Below are 13,057 nucleotides of genomic sequence, written 5' to 3'. Positions count from 1 at the left end.
GCACAGAGAAGGGGGCTTTTAATGCAAAACACATGTGTTTTCAATTGCTGTCTGGAGCCAGACCAGTAGCTGTAACTTGGCCTGACAAAGCCTTATTGAAGTACAGACAGTGTGGTTTCAAAGCAGTTAGAAAAAGAACGGGAATGCTGTTCAGGAAATTCTTCAGGCATGGGCAGGGACTTGGCTGCAATTCTGCTGCTGGAAAATCTGACAGGGGCAGCTCATGAGCACAGGCCAGGCCTCGTGCAGCTCGGGAAGCAGCGCGGCATCCTCCTCCGATCCCCCAGCTCAGCTCCGGGCTGTCATCTCCCACCGAGAGAGAGGTAAGAGCCGCGGCGTTCCCTCCCAGCGCCGCCGGGTGCGTTCGCTGTGCTTTTGTGCTCATACAGCAGGCTTCTTGCTTTCAGAGCATTGTTTAGAGAGAAAGTGGAGAGTGTGGAGCTGTGGCATGTTCGCTGAAGGGCTGGAGGAGTTGGAGGCTGGGTGTTGGTTTCTGGCTAACTTTGCTTCAGGAGTGGTTCTGCACAGCAGCTCTGGCGGGGTGAACGCTGTGCCAGAATCATTCCCGACTTTTTCACTTTGGGGAGGAAGTGTGGGTATAACCTGAAGCCACTGGAAGGTTGGCTCCGAACCGTATGCCACTCTCAGATTTTATTGAAAAATGCTACTTGGTCATGACAAATGCAGTTATATGTATACTGTATTATAGTTGTTCAGTGGGTTGAAAGCGTATTTATCCAGGGGTTAATATGGCAGTTGCTAACTCTCCCTGTCACCTGGTACAGGCTGTGAGGAGAAGCAGTAGTTCAGCAACAGTCATTGCCTTGTGATTTCCATGCATATTACTTTTGTGTTTTATGAAGCACTAGCAAACTGCAGCAGACAGCACAGGCAGAAACCACGGACAGCAGATTAGAAGGAAAAGCATTAATTTAGTGGCTGCAAACTCTCTTCTCATTTACGTTTCTTTTCCTAAATAACTTAAGAAACATTTATGATAAAGAGCTCTCTCTGCTTAGGAGCCTGCCAGATTTAGGCAGTGCTCTCTCATCCTTTTAGTTGCAGCATTAAAGCTCAGCTTGCCTTGGCAGAGATATCCACACCTTATATGGCAGGAGTTGGGTACGGCGTTTGTCAGGGCTGATGGAGGTGTTGGGAGCAGCTCACTGCTCGGAGCTTTGGAAACTTCCCTGCTTCTTCCAGTGCCTCTTGCTCAGATTTTCACAGCCTTGTTATTTGATGTACTGAAAATGCATGTCTTTGGTTGTTGGGTAGTGTAGGTTTTTTGCAACAAGGAATGAGTTCAAGGCCAGGCTGAATGGGGCCCTGGGCAACCTGATCTAGTGCTTGATCTAGCAGTTGGCAACCTTGCCCATGGCAGGGGTTTGGAACTAGGTGATCTTTGAGGTCTCTTCCAACCCAAGCCATTCTATGATTCTGTCGTAAGAAATTTTAGAGTGGGACAGCACTAAGTGTTTCCGGTTGAGTCCTGCACCCAGCGGGATTGCATGTACGGGATTAAATAGTCATTTACCTTGGTGATCCAAAGCACACAGTGGCAAGGTGAGATTGGCCACCATCAGATCTGTGTGGGATGTACGTTCTCCCTGTAGTGGTGGAGAAGCACGTCCATAGCAAACGCTGCCTGGACACTGTGGGATTCAGTAGATTTGGATCTTCAAAGGAAATACTGTCTGTCCAAATGCAAACTTTCTGTGTGATGGAAGTGAAGGGGGAAAGAGATTTGGGGCATCTTCTTGCCACCCCATCCGTCTTTTACTGTACAAGGGCTGGAATTGCTTGAAAGAGATAGCAGCTTCCTCCCTATCCTTGGCAACTGCTCCTGGGCCTCACTCTGCAGGACATGTCCTTTCAGCATCCCACCAGGGCCAATATTCAAGCTTTGCTTTGTATTCAAAAGAACTGAAGAGTGTGTGCATGCATGTGCACCTGTGGATAAAATATATTAAGTCTAAAGTGAAAGTGGAGGGTCTCTCCACCTTGCAAGTATACAGATAAGAGAACCACAGGCACACCCTAATGTGTGCGTTCATTCTTCTGGTCCTTCTTAAGAGCAAACTAAAAAGCAAGTGTGTATAAATGAACAAATGGATAAGCACAGTAAACACGTTAAATTGAGGGATGATGCAGCAGAACAAGTTTTAGCTTGTAGGAGCATGTATCCAGGATCACTGCAGAGACTTTACTCTGGGTCCTGGCACGTGCTCAAGTCCACAGTTCTTTCTTTGTGCCATGCCTGCTGGGTTCCAGCCGTATAAATCCATATTACGATCCTGCTTTGCACATTCCTACAAGCCATATCTCTTTTCTTTGTACTGTGGGGTGAGTGTGTGCTGGGGCAGAGGACTGGAAAGTATCACCTCCTGTAGCTCGCTTTCTGATTCAAGCTCAATTGATTACATCCCTCGTGCTGTTCCCACAGCCGCCCATAGTCACACCTGCTGCTGGGGTATTTCAGTGGAGGTCTCATATTTGTTTGTCCTGCTTTGAGACACTCCGGTGGGAAAGTGCTTTTATAAACTTGGCGCAGATGGACATCGGCTTATGATTGCTTCACATCATTGGAGTAGTGCAAAGGAAGCAGTGTGTGAATGCAGAACATCCAGGATGATGTTTGCATACAGTGTGAATGTACTGCTCAAAGTGTGGAGCATGTGGGGAAAGAAATTCTTTGCTGACTTCCTCAATACGTAAGAGAACTTGCTGCAGAATTTTTTTCTTCCTTTCCACGTTCTCCTTAATTCTGACCAAAAAAACAAGGACAAACAAAAAAACAAGGGAGCTATCAAGAAAAAAAAATCTAAAAGTTGGAAGAAACATTGATTTGTAAGAAAATAGATGTTTGTCTTCTCGTGAGAAGAGAAGCAATAGTAACCATGTTGCTTACAGACTCTTGCAGCATTTTTGAATAAGATACCACCTTTTGTTTTGGAGAGACTATTAAGAGATGGAGCTGCCTATTACTCTGCTTTGTTCTGGCAAGCTCTGATATGTTTATAGTTTTTGTTGTAAGTGCTTCTTGAATGCAGAGCAGCAGCTGAGCAGAGCAGATGCCCTGAGTTCAACTTTTTGTTCAGTCCACCTCCTCAAAGCCACCAGGTTATAAGCTGAGGCTTTTGCATTGCCCTTATCCTCATGCACATTTATTGTCAGTGCTGTCAGCCCCAGTGACTGGGGAAATAACGTGAGCTCTCAAGGCATTAGAGGTAGGGGGTAGCCTGGAGCACAGAGGGATCGGGATTGGAGATGCTTTATCAGCAGATGAATCCCCAAGGTCTCCCCAGCTCCCTGTGCTGACTGAGTCCAATTTCCTCGAGATATTTCAGAGATGGGAATGGAAAACAAGGTATTTCCTAGCAGACCAGGCAGAATATGCACTGGTGGACTGTGCGGACTAAGCAGAGTTTGTTGATGTACTTTTACTTGCCGGAGTCAGGCTAGATATTTGAAAAACTCTATTGGTGATGTACCCTGATGTCAGAAAGTAGTCAGAAAAGAAGAAAAGATTCCTCAATACATTTTCTTCAGATTTTTGTCTCTCTGGCCATGTACTACATTGCTGTGCCCCCTAAGAGATTTGTTCTGAGTGGTGATGGTCTTCACAGCCCTTGGGAGAACGTGTTCCCCACAACAGACAGAAGCAGGGGGACAAGCACAGGGTGAAGATTTCAGGTTTGGGGACTGCAGTTCTGGAGAGCATTCTGGCCCAGCCATCACAAGACTGGGGCCTCAGTTCATGGTTTAAACCATCACAGGGAAAAAACACTGTGTAAGATTTAACTTCCCCAGCAAATGTTGCATCCTTGGGGCCACTCTCCAGTGCTTAGATCTCACAGGCCGAGCTGCAAGGCAGAAACCGTTTTCCTGGGCTAGATCCTTTTATGGAGACTTGGGTTGTGGTCTGACCAGTGTACGTAGCCATAAATTACTTTTGGGTCACAATGCTGCTGGAACAGCGGGCCTGGGGGCGTCGAGCTTGAGAGAGTTTTATGGGGAGTGGAGAGGCAAAATGTCTTGTTGATAGCAGGCTCAAAACTCTGTTCTTCATGCCAAATTTTGTTCTCAGTCACACTCTAGAAATGTCTGTTCTTTTGAACCTGCTGGATAGTGTACACATGAAAGACAGAGAAATTAAAGAGGCTAAATCCGCAGAGCATTTGGAGCTAGTGAATGCAAGTACATTGCCTTCCAGTGATATGACGGAGAGCACCTCTCATTTAGCCCCAAAGCAAAGGTTTATGTTTCAAAAAGCAAAGAGAGAAGCAGAAGAGGATGTTGGTTATATGGATACAAATTGAAGGCAGATGTGGGAGATGTAGGTCCAAGCCCAGGGGAGCCCGAACCCATCTCTCTCATCTCTTGAAATGTATTCCCATCACCATACTTCGCCTGGGGTCGGATGCTCTTGTTTTGCTGATGAAGCTGTTACACCTCAGTTTTATGCAGGCAGGCAGCAAGCTCTGTGCAAACACACCCGTGCATTTACAATGCCAGACGCTGGCTGCCCTGTGTTCACCTTATGTAAAATTGATGATTTTGACAAGCAGCCCCTTGGCCTCCTTTAAGTACAGGCTCACGGTTTCTACGTAAAGTTTATAGAAATCAATTCGGCAAAAAGTACATGGGAATAGAGGCCACCTTCCCCAAACCTGTTGTGTCCCCACCTGTACGGACCCTGCTCTAGAACATTTTCAGCAGTAAATTACATAAAGGAGAAGCCATCTTCCTCAACTTCATCCTCTTTCAACTTAAAATTATCCAATTACAAAACAAAGATGATTTAAGCACTGATCAGAGAACCCCTACGGCACAGAAATGTTATTGGTTCCTCTCATGGTGCCTCACTCCATTTACAGCCCTCACTGAGCCTCCAAAGCTGACATGGCCAAGAAATGTTATAGCCATGGTGTTTGCAAGGAAAAGGTGTTTGTTTATCCTCGTGCATATAAAACACTTTGCCTGATGAATGGGAAATCCATGTTGCGTGTCTTGAGTGAGAAGCTTTCTGCGCACAGAATCATAGAACCATTAAGACTGGGAAAGACCACCACCAGCCATCAGCCCATCACCACCCATTGCCACAGCTATTCTACAAAAACTTATTCCAGCAAAACAGCAAAAATTCCTTGGCGAATTACCTAGGTTCCAGGCTTTGCTTTTGTAGTCATGGTAATGCTGTCTGTGGCTAAGCTGTGACGATGTGGCAGGCAGCATTTCTCGTGCTGTACACGCAGTAGTGGCACGCCAGTATGGTGCACGTGTGCCTTCCCACGGCAGGTGGGCACTTACAGATCTGACTTTTGGAAGGAGTGCCTCTCCTTCCAGTTTCTACTATATTTGTTCCGGTATTGGTTGTTCACTATTTTGAGTTTGAGTGGCCATTGCTAATGTTTTCCTGCAAAAACTAATACCCCATTAGGCAGCTAGCAGCCTTTCCTCTTAGCTCAGTAATTGAAAAGGAAGGGGTGCTCTGCAAATGAAACCACTGGATGTCCTTTCACAGTAATGCTTCGTTTCTGGTGCCTAATTTGCTACCTATATCTTTATGATGTTTGAGTCAGAAGAATTTGCCAAAATGTAAATCATGACTCGCATACTTCTCCATCCCCCGCAGAGCAGATTACTGGCTGTGGATGCAGCTTGTTCCTTACACAGGTGCCTTACAGCCTGTCTTCTTCTGCACATTTGTTTAGCACACCTCAGCACTCAATGTTCATTATTCTTACTTCTTTTGCTGGAGAATGATAGATATGAGCATTTTCTTCTGGTGGTCATAGATCAGGGGAAGGGCTTGCTAGAGGTCCTGTATTGCTTCAAGTGTAGCTGTGTGAGAGTTTATGTGGAAACAACATCCCATCTATGATTCCCATGTTGTTTCCTTGTTATAAATGTATGCTGTATTACTAGGTCATGTTCACTGTGTGCTTTGGTTGCTGTATCTCTGTTAGGGCAGCTGTGAGCTAAATATTTTATTTGAACAGGAGAAATTCTCAAAATGAGGCTCCTGTGTGGATGCAAGTTGCTTTTTGTGGTTATGTTCTGTTCCTATAAATTCTTTTGATGTCTGCAAAGTTTTGCCTCGGTTGGATGTGGCATTTTCTCCATTCTAGCGGTTACAAGTGGGAAAGAAAAAAAAAAGAAAAAAGGGAAAAAATAAAAGAGCAGGGGAGAGGATAAACAAGTTTTGCAATAAGGAGATATTTTGTGCTCAGTATTTCAGACTATTTCTTATTGGTCAGACTTCTTTCATGACTTGAGAGTCTTGGAGATGCAATTTATTCATTTTCTCCGAGAGAGAGGCTGCATTTAATATGTGCTCTCCAGGATCCCCTGTTAAAATATTAGGCAATAAAATCTGTGACTGTACAGTAGTTGTTGTTATAATTTCCCTCAGGTAGTGGAAATCGTAATTTATTGTTTTTTAAGATTTCCCCTCGCACAGAAGCTGAGTGATTGCAGTGGTGTACGGGCCTGGTTTTCTCCAAGTGCATGTGTTTGTAGCATTGCTCCTCTCATCTGGCAAGCACAGTGCTGCAAAGCCCTCCCCAGTTTACAGTTGCTGACTTAGCACCTGGGAGCAACGCAGTGAAGACCAAACTGGGTGTGCTGCAAGCAACTTGCTTTGCTCCCCTTGTGAATAGCGCAGGGTCTGCCTGAGCCTTGCCTCTGCAGACAGACACCCCATGGGTCTGAACAGCAGAAGTGCTTTATGGTGAGCACCCTGACACCACAGAAAGCTGCTCTTTAATACAGACAGGGGAGGTTCAGGTTGGATATTAGGAAAAGTTTCATCTCAGAAAGATGCATTGGTGCAGGCTGCCCAGGGTGGTGGTGGGGTCCCCAACACTGGAGGTGTTCAAGAACGGTGGAGATGTCGTACCAAGAATGTGGTCAGTGGGCATGGAGGGGTGGCTTGGGGTTGGATTAGATGATTTTAGTGGTCTTCTCCAAGGATTCTATGACACTCATTCCTTCTGCAGTGCACTCTTAGTTGGCTGAATTGACTGAGGTGGGCCACAGCAAGAACATCCTATCTGCCATGCAGTTGTTGGCTCCTCCCAGCTGAGTATGGCTGCATTCACTAAGTAACGCTGCAGATATTCACATGCTCTGAGGTTGTGAGTGAGGCATGGTTTGTGACCATCTCATCTGGTTTTTCAGACCAGATCAGAAAGCTGAAAAAGTCAGCATCACTGCATCACTGCACTGTTGTGCAACATCCGACCTCTTTGGTGTGCTTGGTGGAATGTTGCCCAAAGGATGTAAGGGGAAAAGGTCCTAAAACTGCTAGGGTACCGAGACTGGAGAGGAAAGTGGTAGGAGTACTGTGTTTATTGTTATTTTAAAAACTGGTTTTGAGCCATTGTCATGAGTTTTGAGTGTGTGGGATGGACACAAGTGCTGAAGGAGAAGGAGGCAGATGGGATCCTCTGCCCTCTGAAAGGAGGTTGCTTTTGGGTTCCACTTTTGTTCAGGAGCATAGCCTTTCCAAGCATGCTGCTTAGTCAGCTTTGCTTTACGTGTCCACATCTGGACCGGCATCAGTGCCTCTAATCTCAGAACTTAGCGCCTCAATTGACTGACTTAGCACCTGAGGCTGCATTTCAGCAATGGTGAAAGTGGGTGGGGGAAGGGAGAGGTGGCTGATCGCCTAAGCTGTGGGTGATAGCGGCAGCCTGTGCTAGCAAACACACATCTTAGCAACTTCGGGAGTGCTAAAAGGTTTACAAAATGTAGAATGGAAAAAAAGAAAAAGGTTACTGGTTCTTTAGGCAGCCCGTGTCTCAAGTGTGTGGGCTTTAGTGTTGGGGCAACAACGAGAAAGTGCTAACTTCATGGTGAGTGCAATGCTGCCAGAAGAAAAGTTGTGCTGGGGAGAGAATCACCTTCCACTGACACTTCCATTGCAGCGGGCTCTGCACTGCCGCCCACCGCACGCTGTTATTAGATGCTGCGTGCACGTTTGCCTAGAAGTATGGAAAAAACATGAAAACATGAAACTAATGGTAAGCAAACAAGCACAAGTCACTGTCAGTGAGCATCTCATTTCTACCATTGCTTTGTTCTGCCCTTATGGATCGCACTCCCGCAGAGAGGAACTTGCATTGTTTCCCTCTGTTTTGAGAATTTTGTAATTCAGTGAACCCTAAGGTGGGTGCCAGGTGCTCTGAGGGAGAAGTCCCTGGTGTTGAATTGGTAGCACAGAAACGTGTCTGGTGGCTTTTTGTCTGCCTGCAGTCCCAAATGCTGAATACTCAGCAGGCAGCATGTTACCAGAGATGATGTAAGAAACTGACCCCTGGGGGAAGCGTGTGAAAGGGGCTTTCCACAACCCAAAGTGAAGGGCAAGAAGGTGATGAATACTTATGCTCAGGGGGCAAAATCTACCTCTGTAAGCACAACCCTGAGTGCATTTGCTGCTCTCCATCCCAACTGACCGCAATGCCATTTAACAGCAGTGGGGCAGCCACATCCCTGACTGCCTGCAGCAAGCTGGGGACCAGGATGCAAAACCCAAACTAGTCCTGGGGATGCTGCCATGCTGCACAGCCCTTCTGCTCTCCTCAGTGCTGAGTTTCTTTTCTTCTCTCTTTCCTTGCTCTTGGCTCTCGTGTTGTCCTGCCACGCCATACCTGCCTGCCCAGAGCACTCTTGTTAAATCTGTGGAGATATCTGGGGGGTAATTTTTTAGGAGGACTTTGTGTTTCAGGTTTATTCGGTTAAGAAAGTAGGGGAGAAAAAGACAAACATTTCTCCTTTGCCTTTTTTTTCTTTGTCTGGAAGGAGTGATTTTATTTGAGGTGATTTTTTGTCGAATTAAAGCCTCTGCGAAGTAATATTGCATCTTCAAAACAAACTGCTGAACTCAACTGCTTTTACCAAACGCATGCAGAATTTTCCCCTCCGGATCCTTCGAGGCCCTAGAGTGCCAGCCTTGCAAAACCCAGGGAGGTGAGGAGAGTCACTTGAGAGTGATCTCCATAGGATACCTTTAGACAGTGTGCTTATGTGTATTTATAAATGTATATACACATCTAATGCATAAAATTCTCTTACGGTGTATTACTGCATACAGTGAGCAGCAAGGAGGATAATGCAGAACTAAGGTACTGAAGGAGGTGCTGCCCAGCTGGTAAACTCTGAGAGAAAAAGGAAGAACAAAAACTCCACCAACCTCAAAGAGGCACGGACACAAACCCTTAGCAGTTTTTATCATCGGATTTGTCTTGCTGCTTAATCCGCGTTCTTATTTTTGTGCGATTGTTTCAGATGCCTCAGGAGCAGTACGCGCACAGGAGCACCATGCAGACCTCAGAAGGGCCCCAAGTGTACAAAGTCGGGATTTATGGCTGGAGGAAGAGATGCCTCTATTTCTTTGTGCTGCTCCTAATGATTTTAATCCTGGTGAACCTTGCTATGACCATCTGGATTCTGAAGGTTATGAACTTCACAATTGTAAGTAGCTGGGGTTACCCTGAAAGATGGGGGGAAGACGACAGGGGGTGATGGTCACTTCTCTGCGCATGAATTCAGATATGGCTTCAGTAGTGGGGTGCCTTAATTGCCATAGATAGCTGTTGCTACACAGAGGAACAAATTTATCCAACAGTCCTTTTCTTTCTCTGCTGGAGCATGACTCTTAGGGCTGTCTGCAGGACTGCCAGGCTGGGGAATCAGCTCAGCATCATGAATCACATTCCTCCTCCGATCCGATCTATATATATACATACATATACACGTACACACACATGCGTCTTTGTATATATATAATATATACACAAATGTGTTTATATAATGCCTTCCAAAGACTTAGTTATAAAGCATTTTAAAATTAATAAAAGGGGATTCTTATTAACTGGGGGATGGGAATGAGTTTGAGCCTTTCTCTGACACATTTTTGTGCTTTTTCTCCGTGGCTGAGAAGTTGTGAAACTTCATTTGCCTTTTTCCTAGGCAAAGTTACATAAAAGTGTGTTTCAATTAGCTGCATGGTGAAACATTCCTGGAGTGGCTCTGTGGGTGTGGCATTCAGGTGGAGCTTGTCCTTGCCTCCCTTGTGCTGGGATTGAGCCTGGAAAAATGCGGATGTGCAATGGGAGATAGATTGTGTAGGGATAGGTGATGCCTTCTGGGCTCGGAGCGCCCAGCACATCACTTCAGCTCAGCTCAGACTTTTCAGGACAATATGGGGTGCCTTTTTATACAGAGTGAACGTTTCCTCCCTTGCTCAACACGCCAGAAAGTCAGGACGTGATGAACCAGGCACACCCTGTTTTCAAGAGCTAGCAAGCCTTTATTTACTGAAAAGCCTAGCTTTTCAGTAGATAATTTGGCTAAGCAGAGTGAAAATGAAATGACTTATGCCCCCTTTTTCGAAGTGGTCGTTGCCACCCTGGTCAGGTGGAGCGATTTTAGGACCGTTAGGATCTTCGGGAGAAATTAAGTTTGAGGCTTTAATCCCTGGTTTGCTTCATGGGAGAGCTGTAAGATTAAAATCACCCAAATCAGTTTCAAGGACTTTCCCAGCCAGGCTCTGATCCCAATAGTGCGTTTGAAGCCTCCCAGCATTTCCTTCTCTGCTTTGGTCTTGTGAAGCCCTGAACAGCTGCATCCAGCACTATGTCATTAATGGGCCTTGAGAAGTTGAGTAAACAATCTCTGACTTGCTGTATCCAGCAGACAAAATACTGTGGCTAGGGAACATGTTGAGTTCATTTCTCTAACTGGTCTGCTGTCAAGGTGTGCAGAACATTGTGATGCACGTATGCTTAGGGAGCAAGCAATTACAAAACAGTAATCCATGGAAAGCTCCTGTGAGTGGATGCAGAGTGAGCCAAACTAGAGCAGTTAATTCTTAACCTGACCAGTTACTTACTCTTACAAAATTGATGCCATTGTGACATATATGGTCATTAGATTAAAACCTCTCCCTTCCAGCAGCTCTCTCCCCACTAGCCTGTATGCTTGCTTTTTCTGGGATGCGCTGATCTTCAAGTTGTTGTCTGATTCAGTTTCCTTAAATAGTCGCTTACCCTCTGTGACTCACTGGGAATTAGTCCAGCGTAAAGTATATTTGTGTCTGTTTTTAGCTAATTTTGTATGTTTTCATGTCAGTAGGTGCTGAACAGCTTTGGGGGATGAAATCCCATACTGCAGCACTGCAGTGGGTACTGCTTTATGATATTTATAGGTGTGGGCATGCTGGTCAGGATGTATGTCTGTGTTTCTCTGACGCAGCCAGTGGGAAATAAACATAAGAGGGCACATAAGAGGTGTGCAGCTTGTCTCCTTGATCTTGAAGTATGTTAGTCTGTAAAATAAAAATTCAGGGTCAGGTTGGATGGGGCCCCAGGCAGCCTGATCTTGTGGTTGGCAACCCTGCACATGGCAGGAGGCTTGGAATAGATGATCTTAAAGGTCCCCTCCAACCTAAGCCATTCTATCGCTCTATGAATGTAGAGCGATAGTGAGATGCATGCCATAACCCAAAAGATTGTGTTCAATCAAGGAGTGATGTCTCGAGGAGAGATCTCTCATTCTGGTCATCTCTGGGAAAAGATCTGTTACTAAATGGATAGGAACTGTTTGGATGTTTGCGACAAGAATTCAAGGCATTTACCTTTCCAAGCACAACTCCCAGTTTTTGGGGCAAGCACTACAGAGAAGAGACGTGGAGATGCGTTTTGGTAGAAGGAGATGCCTCTTCCAGGCAGCTGGTTGCTTCCTCCAAGATGGACCTGCAGAGTACAACCAGGTTTCGGCTGTTCCAAGCTGGAACTGGTTAAGACCCCACTGAAAGAGTGGTAGGAGCCCAGCAGACATCTGAGACTCCTGCAGCTTACAGTTATGGCGCTGCTTTGCTGTGTTGGGACCGAATGACGTGACCGAACAGATTATTAAAAATAGAGCAGACTGTTCCTTGGAAATGGTTGCTGTGCGGTCCTGAAGAGCATTGAGCCCATGGTGCTGCTCTGCTGCAGCCTCGCCAGCTGCTCTGGATCCTGCTCTGCAATTCCTCCTGCACCATTCCCTGCGGCGGAGAAAATCACTGCACTAAGTGAATTTTTAGAAGCAGACTTTTATCTCTAAATAACAAACGTACGAATATTCTCAAATGAGGAGATGCAAATACGCAAAATCTTTAATTTGTTCCTGTTCTGATAAGAGGAGCTGAGAGGCCTTCTGGGGCAGGGGAATGATTTGAGCAGTCGGTAAGCAATAGCTGCTGCTTAGCAGGTCTGAGTTACCTCAGTGCTTGCAGAGCATAAAAAAGAGAAAAAAGGAGGGGAAAGTTTTATAGTTCTGTTGTTATGGAAAATGTAATGCTTCCAGTATCTTCCCAACCCCTGATCCCTCCCAGAACCTGAGTCTGTTCAGCTCCACAGGATGGTCCTGGCACTTACCAGGATTTAATGAGTGCTCATTATAGCCAGTAAGTGCTCAGTGTATCTTAATGAGCACAGCAAACCTGCTCGGGAAAACTCGGGGGTGTTTTAAATGCTGATAATGGGGTATGGAGAAGGGAGGAGAGGAAGCGAGACCATCTTAGAGGGAAAAAAACACCACCTCCTGTGGTTTGTACAGCACATTGGGCAGCACCCATCACTCCATGTCAAGCCCTGAGCTCCCTTTCTTCACTCCCTTCCTCTCCCCTCTGTGTGCCCTGTGACATGCTCAGGCAGGAAACTCCTGTGAAATCAAAGCATAAGCTTCCAGTCTGTGGCTTTTAATGAGCAAGGCATAACTAATTTATTCTGGGCTTTGCTTTAATCTGAACATTCAAGGCGTAAGTTTAAGGGTGGCTTTTGCTTCTTATGCAGGGCTGTCAAAGTGGTGGTGTGTTTGCATGGAGCCAGTTGGTCACAGCCAGGTCTGTGCTCTGCTGCAGTCACTCAGTCCTTGTGTGGTATTTGATCCTCGATTTGTTCTAAATGATTTTACCCGGCACAAGCTGTATGAAAAACAGGCCTGGAGGGTACCCGAATATCATCTGCCTGTTCCACAGCTGGTTCACACAGTCAGGTCCATTTATCCA

General features: G+C 45.9%; 1 protein-coding gene across 12 annotated transcripts in view; it reads left to right on the top strand.

Annotated features, from left to right (window-relative positions):
* SGCD (sarcoglycan delta) overlaps nt 1-13,057 on the top strand; it is a 410,388-nt gene that overhangs the window by 269,536 nt on the left and 127,795 nt on the right. For 11 of the 12 annotated variants that reach the window (XM_021410212.1, XM_021410219.1, XM_021410211.1 and 8 more), the window contains one exon: nt 9,292-9,477. In XM_021410212.1, coding sequence (XP_021265887.1) covers nt 9,292-9,477 — 186 coding nt within the window. Of the gene's footprint in view, nt 1-193; nt 324-9,291; nt 9,478-13,057 lie in introns of those variants that run through there. The other variant, XM_021410220.1, reaches the window with a different exon arrangement.

This window comes from Numida meleagris, chromosome 12 (assembly GCF_002078875.1).
Source record: "Numida meleagris isolate 19003 breed g44 Domestic line chromosome 12, NumMel1.0, whole genome shotgun sequence".
Classification (NCBI taxonomy): Eukaryota; Metazoa; Chordata; class Aves; order Galliformes; family Numididae; genus Numida; species Numida meleagris.
The sequence above is the reverse complement of the archived record's forward strand: the minus strand, read 5'-3'. Positions and strand labels throughout refer to the sequence as shown.